General features: G+C 38.7%; 1 protein-coding gene across 12 annotated transcripts in view; it reads left to right on the top strand.

Moving 5' to 3' along the window:
• The window catches only part of ARMC8 (armadillo repeat containing 8), a 79,938-nt gene that overhangs the window by 7,123 nt on the left and 53,600 nt on the right, over window positions 1-19,215 (top strand). For 8 of the 12 annotated variants that reach the window (XM_075157928.1, XM_075157932.1, XM_075157924.1 and 5 more), the window contains one exon: window positions 9,560-9,631. The exons of 2 other annotated variants lie outside the window; for them this stretch is intronic. In XM_075157928.1, coding sequence (XP_075014029.1) covers window positions 9,560-9,631 — 72 coding nt within the window. Of the gene's footprint in view, window positions 1-3,333; window positions 3,403-9,559; window positions 9,632-9,882; window positions 9,973-19,215 lie in introns of those variants that run through there. 2 more of the 12 variants (XM_075157922.1, XM_075157931.1) reach the window with 2 other exon arrangements.

Here is a 19,215-nt window from a genome sequence, read left to right as displayed (position 1 = left end):
AGACAGTTATGAAGAGGCTACTTCTGCCTCTTGTTCTTCATGTCCTGTTAAACAAACCTTCTTTAAGACTAAATAACAAACAGCACTTGTTTTCACTTGTGCATCCCGAACATATGCAGTCACATTTTCAGTCTCTCAATGGGCACTTCTGAACCTGAATTTTTTGCAGGAGCCGTGTTTTGTTCTGTGAATATTCCCTTGCTTCAGTTTTCACCAGAATGGCCCTGTGGAAACAGAGCAGTCCTTAGAGAATTGTTCCTGTTATACTATGCCTCTGTACATTTTTGATCGATTCTGTTATCTCCTAGACAGTACTCTGTAGTAAAAGCATATTCTTTCAGATGCAATAGAGAACTTTGAGGCCTAATTGGCTAAGAACCAGTGATGTAATTTTTTGAAGTGTTTTTCTGCAGTGTTATTCATGTGTTGAGGGAAGAGGCTTCTGAGTCTCTTCTGTCGATACTTGTGAACTGCAGGATAGGATCTTTGTGGCTTGGAAATGGAAAGCTTGTTCTTTAGATCGCAGAATCTGACAGAAATTTGAGCAGGTTTAGGTGACGCTGAGAGGATGCTGGGAGCACTACTCCATTTGTTGATTTCTCCCTTTCAAGAGGTAAGCTTTTCAGAGTGATAGAAGATGAAATTGAAAGGCCTCAAACATCAGTTGAGAATTAAGTAGTGCTCTGTGAAGAGTGGTTTTCAGTATAATAGTTTTTGTAGAGTCAGATGGAAGAATAGTGTAGATAGAGAGGGAAGAGAGGAAGATGCAATAGGAAAGTGTGTTCCTGTCATAGAATAAGATACTTTCTCGCTTTTGTGCTTTCTTTCTAATGCAGCAAAAGGTACAAGTGCGTAGTACTATTTTTCACAAGTAAATTGTTATATATTGTAACTCCTGGTCTAATATTTAGAGGTGGGCTAAACTTTAGGAAATTAGCTATACCTATTACATTTGGCTAGCAGTCTTCAGCCTAATAGGGTTGTTAATACTTCAAGCCTTGCAGTTGCCACTCTGAGCCTGTGAGAGAGGACTGATGATTAATGAATCTGTTTCAGTGCTGCCTTTAAGTAAGGCATGAAGCCACTTTTCTCCAAAATCCCTGTCTTGGTGCCAACCTCAGAGTAGTGATACTGTTGCTGTGACGATTTCAGGCTGTAAGTAGGATGAAAGAGGAGAAACAACTTCTATCAGACTAGCTGATGTAGCTGGAGAAAATCAAGTGGGTATTGGTCACAAAGGTTTTGAGGTCTGAGTTGGAAATGGCAAACTTCAAGCTGAGCACTGTTGAATACTCTGAGGTCATTCAGAGTTTAACAGCTTTATTAATCTGTTAGAAAAATGCAGGGAAGAGGTGGTTGCCTATAAGGGAGGGCAAAATGTAGCAGGCAGCTGAGGGAGAAATAGGCCTTTGGGGGGGTGTGTGGGGTGTTATTAAGACTGAACTAGAGGTTGGGCCTGAGGGATGTGTGTCACAAAATCAGCAATGCTACTGTTTGTGATTTTTAATATTTGGAGTTTGATTTTTTGGTTCTAAGCTGCCAGTTCAAATTGATCAGAATCAGCATTAAAAAAAATTGAGTTTACTTGCTTTCCAAAACAAGCTCATTTTCAGTTTGCAGTATGGAACTATGTTTTTTTTATGCTAGCTTTCTGTAAAGGGTTGACATTTCTAGTAACGTTCAAAGGACAGAACTCTGTTTACCAATTAATTTGTCTACCAGATGATTAACATGATTTCAGTATGTATGCTGTATTGCTGGTGCTGAACTGTTAATTTAAATGTGCTGAGATATTTTTATTTTTTCTTTGGGAATTGTAAAGTAGCAGGAAGGCTAGCTGGTAAAATTACTTGCTATAACATACTTCAAACATGCATTGTCTGAAATGTCCAGTAACTCCCCCATACATAGAATGAGAGAGTTTATTTGGATATAGATAAATTATGGAGTTTATGTCCAAGTGAGCACTTACTAACACGCACTTGAAGAAGGAAATTTAGGCATGACTAAAGCCAGTACATCATCTTAGCTGATAGCTATTGGAGCTAAAAATCTGAGGCTATAGGCTATACTTTCTTTGTCGGAAAGACTTTAGATTATTATAATCTAATGGGTAGTAGCTATGTCAAATTAACAGGTTTTGGTGATCCTTCAGTGATTGCTGGCCTAAGCTGAAGTGGGCAGAGTGTCATACAATATTATGAGGTCACATCTGAGAACAGCTAAGCAGGTGCTGGAAGGCCATTTTAAGGTATTTTCCTGAACGGAATGAAACTTAAGAGTTCCCTATGTGAATGACTTGTGGTGGACAACATTCTTTCGATAATGAGTGGTGGGCTTAAAATGGGAGAATGGACAAAAACAACTTTAAATCAAGAGACAGTGAATGAAAACTAGTGCTAGAGAAATGTAGTGTTAGAGGATGCCTCTTTGCTTAATGAAATTTCGTTTAATTTTTGCTTCAACTCTGGGTTATACTGCTAACTGCTGAAGGCACTACTTCATCCTGGGAGGGGAAATATCCTTGGGGGAGATAGAGACATTAAAAAAAAAAGTAACACAGTTACTTGTATTTGGTGGTTTGGGTCATTCATCTGAAGCAACAGGAGTGAAAGCTGTTCTTTTCATGTGGTTTGGCTGTTTCGGGGTAGCTGTGAAAAAAGTATTTTGCTGATCTGGCATCACAGAGCAGGAGATGTCTCAGTTTCTGAGTGTTCTGCTGAACTGCAGCTATTTTCCCCACACCTCTCTTTGGATAATTCTTTGCTGTTATGACCTAGTTTATTTAAGTAGCAGAGATTGATGCTGAAATTGAAATGCTGATAATACAGAGCTCTAGCTATGGTTTGTGTGGTTTTGGTTTTTTTTAGCTTAAAAAGTTTACATAATAAAAGCTCGCTAAACTCCCATCCTCCACTGACTTCAAGCATTTTAAATTTGAGCTGCATCATTCTTAAGGTTGAGTAGGCAATTTTTCTATTGATTAGTGATCTCATGCAACTTGTAGCACAATTTCCAGACTCCGTGTAAAGGATGAGGCAATAAAACATGCTTGAGAGAGAGATGGGAAAAGCAACATCTCCCATTTTGTCAATCAACCTAGAGATTTGAAAGGAACTTGAGTTGAAATTGCAGCCAAAGACATGGAGAGCTGAAGTTGTTAAGCCTGATATAGAAGGCTAGCATGTGAATTGACTGATGTAAGCTCTTATACGGAAGTAAAGATTTGATATGAGAGGTTTTTTCAGTCTGTCACACACACAGACCAAGATAAGTACTGGAAACTGGGATAGATTCAGAGTAGGAATAAGGTATAAATATTTCTAACTACAGGTATGGATCACTGAAACAGCTTACCTTTCTATTTGGTAGATTTTCCTTGGCAAGAAAACTTACGACAAGGTAAGTTGCCACTCCAGAGAGGATACTTCAGATAGGAGTTCAAGTGGTTTCTGTGGCATTGTGATACGGAGAAGTTGGATTAAATGATCACTTTTAGCATTATGTATGTTAAATTCTACTGTTCTGCATTGCTGTAATTATAGCTATATGCTATTTTTCTACAGCACTTTGATTTTATGCGGTGTCTGAGAGTACAGAATTAAGATCAGGAACAACCATGGATTTAGGGTTTCCTTGTTTAAATGTTGAGTTTGTTTAGCTTGCACTGTATGAGAATTGTGTAACAGTTTCTAAGTGTTAAACCTCAAACAAGTTGAGTAACAGTGTCTCTATGTGCTACTTTGTTCTTTCCTGTAAAATCATCATCATCTTTGCATCAACTGATATTTTTTGAATGGGATTAGAAATCTTCAAACTTTTCTTCCCAATCTGATGATTAACTTTAAAAATAAGCTGATTTATGATTTCTGTGGTTTGCTTGAGTTGGCCAGAATTTTTAACATTTTATTCACTTGGTTGCACTAGTAATCATGTTAGTACAAACGCGCTCCCTGCTAACGGGGTAGAAAACAACTCACTTCTTGGGTAATTAACAGATATTCAAGCCGTAGTAGAGTCCCTCTTAGAAGTTAATTCTGTCAAAATAACGATGGACATATTTTAACATGCAAAATTTGTCATTGATTCCTGTTGTTGATTGTTTTGCATCTGTCTATAAAAATGGGAGAGTGGGAAGAAGGGAGAAGGAAGGGAGGAAGGAGGCAAAAGCTATAGAAAGCATAATTGTCAAAACTTTAGCTCCGCAGTTAGCTTCTGACTCGAGTCCAGCCAGTCCAGGAACCATTTGCTTATATGATACTGAAACTTAGAAACTCTTCTGAAGCTGGGGCAGACAGTTTTTATTTGAGCTATGTCCTTGTATCAGCTACCAGTACCTCAGCTTTTTAGATATTTGCATTTTGAGTTTTTGAAAACGTTTTTGGAATGATGCTTTGCGTCATTCTATTGTTCACAATTTTGATCAGCCTCTGGTAGATAAATCTTCTGGTCTGACAATGCATTGTTTTGGATGCTTCCTCTGTGTGCGTAATTGTCTCGGAATCTCTTGTAACTATTTCATACTAAAAGTGAAAACGTCTTGAAGTGTCTAGGACTACTTTTCCTTCTGTGATTGTTCATCTTATGTTTGATATCCTTCTCTGTCTAGGAACCTCTTGAATATGGCTATCTACTCTATTTTCAAAAGACATAAGATGAGAAAATATCATGCAGGCTGTTTATTTCCTCGTCTTCTGTGTAGTTCCTACTGCTGCTTCCTCATCAAGTCACTCTAGCTTGTTTCAAGATCTTTTGTGTTGCTTTGCTAGAAGGTGACATAGGAAAGCTCCAGGGCTTCCTATCAGAATTTTAAAATTTCTTATGTTTCTGCTTGATTTACTGTATTTAAGAATGTAGGTAAAACCAAATTCTCGCTGAGGAATCCATGTATCCATGTTGCTTTCTCATGATCTCTTTTGCAGAAAAGGTGCAGGTATCGGGGCTTGCTAGGAAGGCTTTAGATGTTTGTTCTTTCTCAGCTGGGAAGTTAGCTCACACCAGTTCAGAGAACTGCACATTAACTACTGGACACATCTGGTGTTTTTGTGGGAGGAGTCCCAAACTTAGGATCAACTTCATGAGGATGTTTAACTTCAATAATTTCTGCTTAGATCAAAGTTCAGCACCTTAAGTTGCTTCTACAATAACAATTTACATTGACAGACTAGAATGTTAATTTTCTCAGGACTTAGACATTTCATAATATTAATTTTTATTGGCTAGGAATCATTGAAACTTAAAGGCCATATTTTACTAACAAATTGTTATATTTAATATTGCTTCTTGCTTATCTGAAGTGGGCTATATCTGGTGCCTTTAAACAATTACACGTTAAGCATCAGAATGAAAACATACTAACTTCATACACAATTGGCAGATTAGTTCCTCTTGTAACTTTTGTTGAGCTGCATTTGGATGGAAATTAGATTTTTTTTTATGAGTTTAATATACTCCTAAAATATTTTATTTTAAACACTCATACTGTGTTAATACACTTATGAAACTAGCATGCATTGCATTTTATTTATAGCTAATTAATTGAACTGATTGCGTCTGGGTTGCTATGTTCCAAAAGATTGTTAGAGCTGATAAACCTCACCTGATAATTTTTTCCCCTTTTCTAGAGTTTGTAGGAAGAAAATAAGTCTTTCTGCTTTTCCAGTCTCTAGTTAGTTTCATAACTTAAAACTGAGTGGTCACAGGATTGAACTGATGAAACTATTTTCTTACTTCTTTAGGAAGCCATGAGAGATGGAAGAAGCTGGTTTAGCGCTTCAGGAAGCAGTATTTCCAAGCGCTTAGCTAGGATCTCTTTCCTGTATTTTATCGTTGGCAGCCTACATTATCCTGCTTGAAAGTTTTTTCACATAAATTACTTAATTACCTTATTGCATTGTAGTAAATGTAGGCATAAATATCAGCTATCAGATTTTAAATGTATGCATTAAAATTATTGTAATTCAGGTTATTTTGTTAAATGACTTGCAATTTAGGTTGAATCTAAACTGTAAGATTTAATACACAGGATATAAAAAAAAAAACAAAACCCAAAACCCAACCAACCTCGAATGCATCTTAAGACCTCTGTCATATGAAAGCTGCATGGTTTGTCTGTTGGCTCTATAGAAAGCTACCTTTATGAGGCTGAGAAATTAAGTAGTGCTGGAATGTACTAGGTATACGTGCAAGATCTGCATTTTTCTTCTGAAGCTGCTCACGCTGTGCTGTTGCCTGGCAGTAGGGTTGATAATCTACCTGAGAGCTTGGAGCTGATTATTGGAAAGCCTTGTATCTCCCTCTTCTGCATCATGGTCTTCTCACAGATTAGGCCTAGAATCATCATAGACTAGTTGTTCTTTTGACGTTCTCATCTCTTTGTAATTGTGTTTTTGCTGCTGTTCCCTTCTTCCTCGTTTCAAGGACTCCTTTTCACAGTAGGAAATGGGAGCAGTGTGCATGACATTCGGAAATAAAGTGGGTATCCAGTTTTGGACTACAAATTTCTGAGGTTTCTTTGTTACCTCCTGTAGAAGATAGTGATCTTTACTGCTTTTTCTCCTTGGATGAATCTCATGTTGTCTTGGATCTGAAATCAGTCAAGCTCAAACTTGTTGGAGATGATGTTTTCAAATAAGGGAATTGCCCGCAGTTTTTCCAAGTTTCATGATTCACCGAGTTCCTGGTAGACTAGGACAGCACATGGTGGTACTTTGCTTCTTAAGGAGATTAGCTTCCTGATCAGGAAAATCTCCATAAAATGTAATGTGGAATCACATGATTATTTTTCATAGTAAACAAAAAAAAGTCTACTATTATTCAGCATTGGATTATTGGCATTTTAAGGATATTCTTGGTTTCCATATCCACCTGCTTCCTGTGTATGGAATAGGTTCATTTCTGTAAGTGGCAAATTTGAAGAGATAAGCATGGCATGGAACTTGGGAGTGCCAAAGCATAATGCACACAAACGTGGTGATCTTTGCTGAGTCCTATCTCTGACAGTTTTTGATCACCTTACCAATGTGAAGGTATTTTACTTGCTTGCAAGTTGAAGTAGTCAAATGTACATGTGTTGGATTTGTCAGAAATCTCAAGGTTGTGGTATTTCTTGTCTTATCTGCTATGACCTTTCTGAGGAACTTTATGAACTAGGATGGAGAAACTCATCTGAATCATTTACAGATCAGGACTGTGACCTCACTAAACCTCTCAATTTGAGTGTTATGGAACTTGGCCATGTTCCTGTTGCTTCTGAAAGGGTCTCTAAATAAAATTTCAATAGACAGTACTTATTACATATTAAATGGTTATAGGGTTAGCACACCATTCTATTGTGGAGTTGGTGCAGGAGTCACGAAAGTTTGTTGTTGTTGGGTTTTTTGTTTTTGTTTTTTTTTTTAAATGCAAAATAATGTGTAAAATCACCTGAGCAGAGCATTAAAGTGTCACCAAAATCTGTTTGTTAATTCTTCAGAGTGCTTGGCAAGTGCCTTCTCTTTAGCTTCTCAAGATACCTTCGCAGATATGTGATACGATACAGCCTTTCTGATTGCTTTGAGGGCTGGTGCCTTTTAAAAAGTGCTAGAGTGGCCTCAGCAGTTTAGTACCTGAACCTAGCACATCTGTTGGTACAGTTTCCATTCCTTTGAGACATCTGATCATTGCTTCTGCCACTGTTTTGGACCGAGTCTTGTATTTTAAAAACATTTGAAAATGACCGGGATACTTTCATATCAAGTGTACAGCATAGAAACCACTGAAGTACTGTTTCTGAGTTTAGTGAAATCTTCAAGTCCATTCTTTAAATTTTCTTGGGCTTCCAGCTTAGCCTGTCTTCTGATCTTGCTCTTTCTCCTCTACCTCCTGTCTTGTGGTGTAAAGTTACCAAATTTACGGGAGATATAACATGAAGGTCCAACATTTTCTGCTGATACTCAGCTGTGTAAAACTGTTTGCTGGTTAGGCAGATTCCTGTTAAATAATGGCTCACTTGACAAGTCAAGTGGTTTCCTGACTCTGCCTGTGTTAGGAGTTACACAGAACTGCATGCAGTTCAGCATGCAGCTGCTTTTAATGCTGCTCCCTTGTTGGAGCTCCGAGATCACTAGCCAAGCGCGAGAAGTTAGACAGCCTCCATTTGCTTAAAATTCCTAGAGTGCTCTTCTGTGGCCAGGTAACTGTATGCAACGGGAGAGTGAGTCACATGGAGAAATACTTCAGGAAGAACGGGCAATTACCTTTTACTAATTGAGGTTTATAAAGGTTCTGTTTATGCCAGTCCAGATATTGCCTGCCTTGGCTAAGAAATTTTTTATAACTCTAATGAAGTGAGTTTAACACTTGGGACAACTGCTTATTGCAGTGGAATTTGGACGTTCAGTGGGTATGTAGGGACTGCATAGTGTTCATGCAGGCCAGGGTGGATCTTAAAGAACAGGGCTACTCTAAATCTCTTAAAATTTGCAGATAGCATGTGAAAGAGTGATACAGTGGTGAGAAAATATGCTAACTTAAAGTGACCACTAAAGCTCCCAAATTATTTGAATGAATAGCTAGCCAGTGATTAATTTATCAATTTTGCAACTACTAATACTATAATCAATCTAGTTTTGTTTTTTGTTGATAAAGAATTATCTGAATTTGGACTGGTTTTGTTCTCTGCTCTTATAAAGGTCCCTACAACTAGAAAGTTGCCTAGAAATGTGTCACCTTGGTTTTCTGAAACTGGTCATAAGTTGCTAGCCTTTCTTTCAGATTCTCTGGATGTTTGTATTTGTTCAATATGTTCATATGAAGAAAAAAAATCTTAAAAAGGTGGTGATGGTTTTTAGGATGCGGTAGCAATTTTCTGAACAAGGTTGCAAACCACACGCCTCCATAGGACTTCTTCGTGTGCGCAGTGTCCTCTTTCCAAAATGCTTCCCTTGTTCCTTTACCATAGTATGAATGCGTTTAAAGTATTTAACTTTGCAGTAACTCTCAGACAGGAAAATGCTTTTGTTTCCTCTTTATTCTGAGATTTTAACATACAGATGTTTAGGTGTCCTGCTGAAGGACAAAAGGAAGCCTGTGGTGAAGAGGAGAGTAAAAGAATGGTCTCTGGAGACTGGTGATAGTTCCTTGTTCCTTCCCTCCCCTCCCCCAGCTTGTCTTTTCCTGCACCCAGTAGAATATTCGGTTAATACTTTAAATTAGCAACATTTGATTTCCCAGCCAATAGTGTTTTTTTCTTTTAGAAGTCTGGTGAATATATGGGCACAAAGAACTAGTATATGTAGTTTTCCTCGATGAGACTTTTTCATGTCTGGTGTGCATGTGAGGTAGTTTGGGTTTTTGCTTACTTGCATAAGCTGGGACATAGTGGAATCCCAAAGCTCTGGGGTATTTATCTGTGGGCTGTGGAAGCTATGCCCTGAAGCACTACTCAGTCCTGTAGATGCAGCATGGACATGTGGAAGACTACTTGATAAGCCTTCATGGAAATAGTAAATTCTATAGATTAAGCCCTCAGTACCTCAGCATAATTTACCAGGGTTTGTTTTTCTTTCTGGATTTACAGAGATATGAAAAATGCTGTAATTGGAAACAACAAACAAAAAGCCAACTTGATTGTTTTGGGAGCAGTTCCAAGGTATGTCCTTTGCTACTCTCCTTTTCACTGATTCACAACAGGTCTGAAATAATGATCCTTAGATCACAGGCACTTTTTTGTTTTAACTTTGATTGTAGTTGACTGCATACTTTATTTAATGTAACTGAGAGAGACTTGAAATATCTGTTAAACTCATGTATTACAGAACAGGCTGTTGAGTAATGCTTTTAATTTAGAATTTCATAGAATTCTCTAAAGTAGTCTTGGTGATTTTTATTAAACTTTATCAGCTCAGGAATGAAATCTAATTTCTGACATTGATGATATTAATGATGGATGAAAGTGGTTGTATCTTATCCTGTCCTTCAGCCAATTGCCTGGTGAGTTCACAAGTGAAAATGTATAAGGTTATGTTAAAAATGTAACTTAAAAATATTAAAAAACATCTGAGATAATGTGCTTGTCTTCTCTACCTGCTTCAGAGGATTAAAAACCATTGATCGTACTGTATTGCTGAATTACAGCTTCATCTGATGTTAACATTTTCTGGATCCTGATTCCACTAGTAAATTTAACAGGTAACTTTAGCTACTGGATTGCTCACTACAGCTTTCATTTCACCCCTCTTCTCCTCCAGCTTTCTTTCAGCCACAATCTGCAGCGATGGAGAAGGAAAACATTGAGCACTGCATTACTTGTGCTAGCAGTATGGGACCCACCTATGATCCTTTTGCTTAAATGGCAACTAGGTCCCAAACCGTCCTGCTTGAGAAAGCTTCTTCTGGCTTGTCAAAAAATGCATTTTATTTGCAGGGAATATCTTCTCATTTACAGATTAAGTTTGTGTCAAGGCTAGTCCTTTAAATTCTCTAGGGATTAGCTGTGGGGAAACCCCCTCTACAAAACCTGCTGAATTATCTTCCATTTTGACCAAATATAAACAGGTGAAGAGAAGACTTCACATGAGACAAAAAGATCGAAGTGGACATTTGTTGAAGATTATGCAAAGTTTAAGGAATTTTTTTCAGCAACAGGCCCTAAGGGAGTCTTGTGACTACCATTGTTGATTCTTGTGGTTCCCATTTTAAAAGCGACAGAAGATCTCCAACTTCCAAATCTAGAATCTGCCTGTTCTTAAATTTTGTAGGACTTCATGTTCCTTCAGTTATCCTGCTTTCTGCTGTTACTTGTTCTGTGCCCAGTAATGAGAATCCAAAAGGTTTTTTTTCTGTTGTTAATGCCTTCTGGCTGTCCAAGTAAATTATATGGTTAATCTATAACTGCAAATAAATGTCTGGGTTTGGAAAATCTTAAAAGGTAAACTATCACGCATGTCATCACTTCAGTACAAGTTATCCTCAAATGACAGGAAATCTAATGCCAAGGCTTTTCAGACTAGAGGTATAGAAGAAGGTAAATTGGGTGGATTATTGTGAGAAAAGACGATTCTCACTGGCTAAAACTTAAGTGGCATCATCTACCCCCAAGTGCCTTTAGAATTTCTTCAAGGTATTGCAGACACTTAAATAGATTATAGACCTATAGATAATAGATTATATTTGGATTAGAGAACTGCTTCTGTTCTCTCTTAACAAGGTGGTGGGAATTCATTGGCTTTTTTGACATGCCTTCTAATTCGTGAAATGGCCACTGAAGCCGTTAGAGTATGGGAACCTTTGGAATTCCAATCTGCAAAGTCAAACCTTTCCCTCAATCAGAATAGGAGTAAGCAAGCTAGCATTCTTTGTTTTAAGTCTCCTCTGCAAAGTTAATGAGGAGAACAGTTTTCTTTTCACAGAGTTAGATTGCAGTCTCCCAAGGGAAGTTGATTCTCTTTTGTAACAGCATGGGGATTGTTAGAATTCTGCTGCTGCTGCTTTATCCTGTGGTTCAACTTCTCGTTTACTCATTTCTTGCTTCTCTCTTCTTCCCCAAGTATTCCTCCAGCAAGCTTTCAGAATCATAGAATCATTAATGTTGGAAAAGACCTCTAAGATCATCGAGTCCAACCATCAACTCAACACCACCATACCCACTACACCATGTCCCTAAGCGCCTCATCTACACGTCTTTTAAATACTTCCAGGGATGGGGACTCCACCACTTCCCTGGGCAGCCTGGTCCAATGCTTGACAACCCTTTCGGTGAAAGAATTTTTTCTAATGTCCAATCTAAACCTCCCTTGGCGCAACTTGAGGCCATTTCCTCTCGTCCTATCGCTTGTTACTTGGGAGAAGAGACCAACCCCCCCCTTGCTACAACCTCCTTTCAGGTAGTTGTAGAGCGTGATGAGGTCTCCCCTCAGCCTCCTCTTCTCCAGGCTAAACACCCCCTGTTCCCTCAGCCGCTCCCCATCAGACTTGTGCTCCAGGCCCTTCACCAGCTTCGTTGCCCTCCTCTGGACACGCTCCAGCACCTCCATGTCCTTCTTGTGGTGAGGGGCCCAAAACTGAACACAGGATTCGAGGTGCGGCCTCACCAGTGCCGAGTACAGGGGCACGATCCCCTCCCTGCTCCTGCTGGCCACACCATTTCTGATACAGGCCAGGATGCCGTTGGCCTTCTTGGCCACCTGGGCACACTGCCGGCTCATGTTCAGCCGGCTGTCAACCAGCACCCCCAGGTCCTTTTCCTCCAGGCAGCTTTCCAGCCGCTCTTCCCCAAGCCTGTGGCGTTGCCTGGGGTTGTTGTGGCCGAAGTGCAGGACCCGGCACTTGGCCTTGTTGAACCTCATACAGTTGGCCTCGGCCCATCGATCCAGCCTGTCCAGGTCCCTCTGCAGAGCCTTCCTAGTCTCGACCCTTTACACCCAAAGAACCCCTTCAGATTTCTGTCACTTAGTGGAAAAGAAAACAGTATGTTCAAATGTTAGGACAGACTCATATGAGGTTTGGAAATAAGTCTAGGAAGTATCTTTTGTTTGAAATTGGGCCAAATACTACCGGTAGGTATGAAGTATCTGTATTATTTTAAAATACTAGACTGCTGCTTGGTTGGAAAGAAATGCAAAGTCCTTTGAAGATCTCCACACAGGAAGAAAATGCTGGGGAAGAATGGCTGAATCACTGTCATTTCTAGGCCAGTAGCCTCCTGAGTCCATGAGCTGACTGCTTAGTGGTGTCATCTTTAGAAAGGGAGATATATCTATACCTTAAATGAGATTTTTTTTGTCCCTTTTGAAGTTCAGTCTGACCTATGGTCGCTTCTTGACCACTTGTTCTGAAGAGGGTGCTAAGAAAAACAAAGTTGATTGGAGAAAGTTTGCAGAATTGCCATGTCTGGACTTAAGAACTAAGAAGTGTTAAAAACTGTACAATGTCTACACAAATATGGTTCTAGATGTTAAGAATATAAACATAGCCAGTCTGTATGTGGATTTTGTTTCTTAAGAAATGATTTTTTATATCTCTTTCTCTCTACAGAGACTTATTCCTTTACATTCCTATGAAATGCTGGCCTTAGGCACCTCTGTCAAAACTGTAGAAATTTTAGTTTTGAAACTGTTACTTTTTTTAGTAGCAGTCCCAGAAAATAAAATTTCTAAAGTTCAGGGGGAAAAAAGGTATTTTAATGCCATAAAAACAAGTTCTTTCAATGGCAGGCCAACTTAAAATAAAAAGTCAGCCTTGCCTAAAAATGTTTTACTGCTTGTACCATCCTTCAATTTTCTAGTTTTTGTTCCTTCTACCCCACATAAGTGCTAGCAGAGAATGAGGAGGTCCATACTAATTATTGGTGTGCTCCTTCGTTTGACAGTTTTATAAGAACAAATACTGCAGCTCTTGTGCCTATCAACATGTCAGACAAGTTCAGTATTTAAAGCTTTTTGTCAGTTGCTCTTACCTCTTAGATCTCAGGAAGATGCTTGAGTCCACAGTTCAAATGTAAATTGTTCTTTTTGAAGTCATCTTGATAGGACATCTGACTTAACGAAACAACATTCATTTAGTAGCAGTTAGTCTGGAGTGCTGCTGGCTCCCAGTCCTCTGAGTTGTAATCGAAGCCCCTTTCTGGTGGAGTTTATAGTAGAGGCTAGAAAAACACTTGTTTACTGTGGAGTCCAGGCTGACAATCATATTGTCATCATATTCATTGGCACTTAATAACACCTAAGGCATAGGGGAACTAAAGACTCTCACTTAAGTGGTTACCAGGACCACCCAGATATCTTGGCATTCTTTGACATAACTTCAGAAGCTAAGTAGTCTTTCCCTCCCTGCTCTGGTACCTTGAGGCCTCCTTCATACACTTTCCCACAAACCGCACATCAGCTATGTTTTAAGGCCGCTGAATTAGTTGAGTAGGTTGGGTTCTGTTGTAGGCAAAAGTTACCGCTCTTAAACTCTTTCTGAATTCTGCAGTAAACAGTCTAAAGCCTTTGGCTTACAGAGATGGACTTGGAAAAGAAAAACATTCAATGAAATGAACACATGAGTAAGTTCTTGATGACTCTGTTTTGCAAGTCTCTGGACCACTTTCTTGTACCCTGAAAGATATGGCATTCAGTGGTTTGTAATCCAGTCAACAGTTGGGCCTTTCAAGCCTGTGACATATTTCCTCTCTTCCTTCATCTGGTGGATGGCAGAGTGTAGAGAAGACAATGTTAAATCCCTGTCATCAGAGCATAGCTTTGTCTTCCTGTATGTTGTGGTTACGTGTTAAAGCTCTGACCTGTGCTATTTTGTCAAAAATGTTAGCTGAATCAAGTTATTGCTTATGTAATCATTACTGAGAGTTTAATATTTAAAGTCTAATCCACTTCAGAGCTAGTTGGTCATTAAGAGCTTCAGTTATTCCTTTGCTCCAAAATGAATACAGAGTTTTAAAAGTCAAATCTTAAACCTAAACATCCAAGACCTTTAACAAAAACACTAAATCATTCTTGTCTCTATCCAAAAATGATTTTCTAACTTCCAGCTGATTGTTCTCCAGAGTCTTAAGGCGTTAAGTCTGTTGTTTGGAGCTGTAACGTGGTAGTGTACTTCTTCCAAAGCTAAAGGCCTATCTCTAGGTAGGTGCACCTCAAAGAACTTTATATAGTTAATTTTCACCTTTCCCTAAGTAATTTACTAGGGATTCTGTTTAACTGTTGGATTTTTTTTATTTTTTTATTTCTTTGGAACACATTTTAAATGACGTGTAGGATAGCTGATAAACTCCTATTCGCTCCATCATTTCAAATTTGAGTTCTGCGAAGCATACTGTTAGGTTGTCTGTGGAAGTGAAAACTCGTAGGAATTTGTTGGGGTTTTAACTTGTTTCTAGGGCCGTGAACACATCAACATGGACACCCAGGAAATTTTATGTTTCAATTTATTGTAAAACATAATCAAATTCCTTCAGGCACTGTTCTTTTAGAGTTTGCCAAAAAATAAGACTGCTGCTTTGATAACTGTAACCTACTAATAAGATGAGAAGGTCTCTCTATTAACTGGAAGGTTCTGTTACATCCCAAAGTCTGTCAGCTAAGGAAAAGGATTTTATATAGGCTGGTGTCTACATTAAACACAAGAAAAGTATCTGTAAAGAAGATTTTGTGTGCAGTATTGGCTGGCAAATACTAGAAAAATTAAAACTGATGTACTGATAAGTGAGTAGAGGAATTCACATATCTGTGGTAGTGTTTGAACTGTTTGAGTGTGTGTTCCTTTTGTTTCGAGATTTAAAAAGAAAAGTTAGGCAGGATGGTTTTGCATAGCTCATAAGTATCCTGATCAATTCTTTGTTTAAATGTATAGTATTACAAATTCGTAGATGACCCATGATGTTGATACTTGATCCTGCATGGAGCTTAGCAGAAGAGCACCCTTACATATTGAATACTTCCATACTGGGATGCTGACTGTTGTGAGAGCAGTTGCAGGACTGCGGGGTGAAAAACCACCCTTTTGCTTTCAGCTTTTCTTGGAGTTACTCAGATAAATGTCAGATAACGTTCTTGGTTAAACAATTTGTTTACTGTTTAGGTAGAAGATAACCAACAAACTCCCTATGTTTGGGTATTTAGGAATAAAGAGGCTTGTGCATATAGCAAGTATAACTTTAGGTTAACACCAAGAAAGTATGTCCGTTAGTTTGTGTCCTGGAAAGCTTGGCTGGAATATTGAGCAACCTGAGCTGATCCTGCTTTGAGCAGTGGGTTGGACTAGATGACCTCCAGAGGTCCCTTCCAACATCTATTCTGTGATTCTGTAATCTGATTTAATGAAGAACTGCCTTTATAAGTCTAGTTTTTCCTTGGGGTTATCCTTGAATTCAGGCACTCGCTCTAGAAGTTCTTTTAATTAGTGTCTTTTATAATGCTACTCCTAAAGGACTGGCCATCCCTTAACTGTAGGAATGCAAGTAGGTTCTGCTTGACAGAACCATCTCCTGTACAGTCAGGATGTGTTAGCACTTGCCTGAGTATTCAGCTCTAAATCCATTGTTAGCTAGTATAAGGAAACACTGCCTTATGAGTGAGGGTATGGTTGCAATGAAAGTCTTAATTTTTTAATTTATAACTTCATATGCTGAAATTGTGCATGAAAGATGTATTTGTGCAAATATATGTTGTGCTTGGTGCATGTGGTCATGCAAATACCATTTGTTAAAGAGAGAATAAAACCTGAACCATTCTTAAGCATGAGGGGATGAAGCATGCCTGCAGTTGCTCCTGCTGACGTGTGAAGAAAGATTTCTAGTTTGAGGCCTAGAGAAAGAGCAGCTTGAGAAATGTTAGTGAAGTGACAGATATGAAGCTGGCAATATTCTTTTTTGTGTTTTGGGTGATAAACTGGACTTTGATATGCCAGATCATCTGTCTTAATATGTGTGATAGGATCTTTGTTTCTAACAGGAATGAAGTGTGTTCAGAAATCAAGCTGGGGGGAACAAAAAAAGGCATAAATAATTTAAGCTCAAAAAAACCTATGCCAATTTTGAGTATCAGATTTGGGTGTTCTTTTTTTCCTAGACTTTAAATACTTACCAGTAAAGGGATCAAAGTCTTTTTTTAGCATTTTACACAAGGCTAGGAATCTGTTAAGTTTCCCTTGGCCAGTTAATATTCTGGGGAACAAAAACGTTTTAAAACTGGAAACAAATATTTCCAAAGAAGAGTTGGTTTGATTGTTCTAACAAAGCCATAGGACTATCAGTAATCATTAGATTAATTGTTTTGGCACAAGATGTCTCTTAACTGCAGAATAAAGTGTGTTGTGTATCTCTTCTCCAGAAGAGAGACCTGGTGTGCTTACTGAATCACAAAACAATTATGATTTTCTTAGCTTGTTACATCTTCTATAAAGTAGTTTTTGGCAAGATCGTGTCCAAAGCCAGAAAATACTAGGATCTACTCAAGTTCCAATCTCCAGTTTGCCTTCCAGCGTTGGTACCTTTTCAGCTTGGTCTGTTTCAATGGGAAACCATTTGGATACACAGCACAAACATGAGATGGAGTTGGGTTTTTTTGCAGGTGGGGGTTTATTTCTTAGAGAAGGGTTGTCCTGATGCTACCTTCCATTTTAAACATAATCTGATGAGGTGATGACTTAGTCAAGCTTCATGCGTGTGTTTTGAGCTTTTTTCTTGTAATTTTGCTTGGCGTCTTTCTTCTCTGAAATTACTATTTCTGGAAGAAAGCATAATCTCATCCATAATCTCTCAGTGCTCGGTAGCAACTCCTTTCTTGCCTTCCGTTGTCTGAAAACTTTTGTGGGTAGAAGTGCAGCTTTTGTGGCTTACATCTCCTCTTTCTGTTGCCTTGGGATTAGGACTATGTTACACTAATGAAAATGCCTTTGGTGGCTCTGACCCAGGCAGTGTATGTAAAGGTGCAGATGAAAAGCCAAGTTGATTTAACAGGCCTCTTCTTCTGACAGAGGGTTTCTCACAAAACCGCCCCCTCTTATGATTATATCCTACTACCACTTCTTGTGTTGATGTTTGTGTGACTGCACAGAAGACTGCTTCGGCTCAATAATCACAAAAAACCTAACTTTCACAAAAAAGGAAGTATTGTTCTGTTGAGTTAAAAAAAACGGACAGATGAGCACAGACATAGGAGAGAGCAAGACCGCCCCGTGGTAGTAGAGAAACGTATGTACATCTGCACCTTGCAGTGCTGGAAGGCTGCTGGTGGTGGCAATGTGATGAATCTCCACCAGTGGATGTATTGAAAAACAAGCAAGACAGTAGCTTCAAATGATTTAATGATTTGATGATACTGCCTTGCAGCAAGGTCAGTGACTAGAGGATCTGTCAAGATTTCTTACGGCTCTGGTTCTGTAATCTCAGTTCCCACCTAATTGACCTGCTGACTGCAGAAGTTGTAAGGTGTTTAAATCAACTTGTACTGCATGACCACTGCTGGTGGTGTTAATAAGAAGTGTACTAGTTATCAATTATGCACATCTTTTGAAACATTCATGACCTCTGGCATGTTACCAGCCTGCTTTCAAGAACTCAGACAGTACATTTGGATGTAGTATTACTAGGTCTGTCATGCACATTAATGAGGTGTTTTGTCCAAACTTCTTGGACATCCTTACACGGGCAAGGCACAGTTGTTTCCTGATGCCTTGTTCTGTTCTTGGCTGCACTTCGCATTGGGATTTTCTGTGTCATGTACTCCATAGGGTAGGGATCTGTCCCCAAAGCTAGTGGTTTGCATGCTTAGGTGAAGGAGCTTCATCTGCAATGCTGGTATTTTTAAAGGCTTCCTTTGCTCTAGAGTGGTGAAAGAGGTGGAGAGCAGAGGCCCTAATAGGCCTCCTGTGGTTGTCCTTGCTTTTTTCTTCAAAGGAAGTCAGGAGTCTGTTTACATAATGATACGTCTCTTTATGAGGAATAACCCTCACCATGAGGGTTATGTATAACTGGAACAAGGTATTCTTCTAACCCAGCTGTGAAGTACACATGAGTCAAGACAGATATTTGCAGTCAGCAGAATTGTATTAGAGCTGTTTTTGTTTAAAAGCTGTGCAGCCCTCTATCTCTGAAGTGCCTTTTCTATTAGCAAAAAGGAAGTTGTTAATATAAGCTGTACTTCTAATGACACCTTTTAAATTGTGTATTTTTATTAGAATTTTAAGCTTCAGGATTAAAAACATCATATAAAAAGTAGCTTTATGATATCTCATGGTATCTGTTTCTAAGAAACTGTGAGAGTCAAATCTGTAAAAAAAGTATTCAAAAAACTATTCTTGACATCCTCATTCATGTGCAGATACTGAATGTTGGGCGGTGATCTCAAACGGAGTGGGAATATAGTGTAGCCATTTTGTATACAATGGAGACGTTCAAAATGCAGGTTAATGGGAAGTCAAAACATAGCTTAATTTTTGTTTTAAGGTTGCTTAGCATCCTCAGACAAAAATCCTTTAAAATTGGTTTGTCTAAATCAACAGTAGTTTTTCAGATGGTGGTCATAGACTGTCAGATTCACTGATGTTTTAACACAGAAAAAATAATTCCACACAGGAATTTCTGGAAGACTTAGAATAAAGTTTGCATGTTGGTGGTTTATAAAGGTAAATGGAATGATCAGTTTAATGATAAACTTATTCATAAGATGTCGGTCTTGAGCAAAATGGTAAGATGGTTGAAGCAAGACTGGATGAAGATGTTGCTTTATATAATGC

Source organism: Calonectris borealis, chromosome 9 (genome assembly GCF_964195595.1).
Source record: "Calonectris borealis chromosome 9, bCalBor7.hap1.2, whole genome shotgun sequence".
NCBI classification, from domain to species: Eukaryota; Metazoa; Chordata; class Aves; order Procellariiformes; family Procellariidae; genus Calonectris; species Calonectris borealis.
The sequence above is the reverse complement of the archived record's forward strand: the minus strand, read 5'-3'. Positions and strand labels throughout refer to the sequence as shown.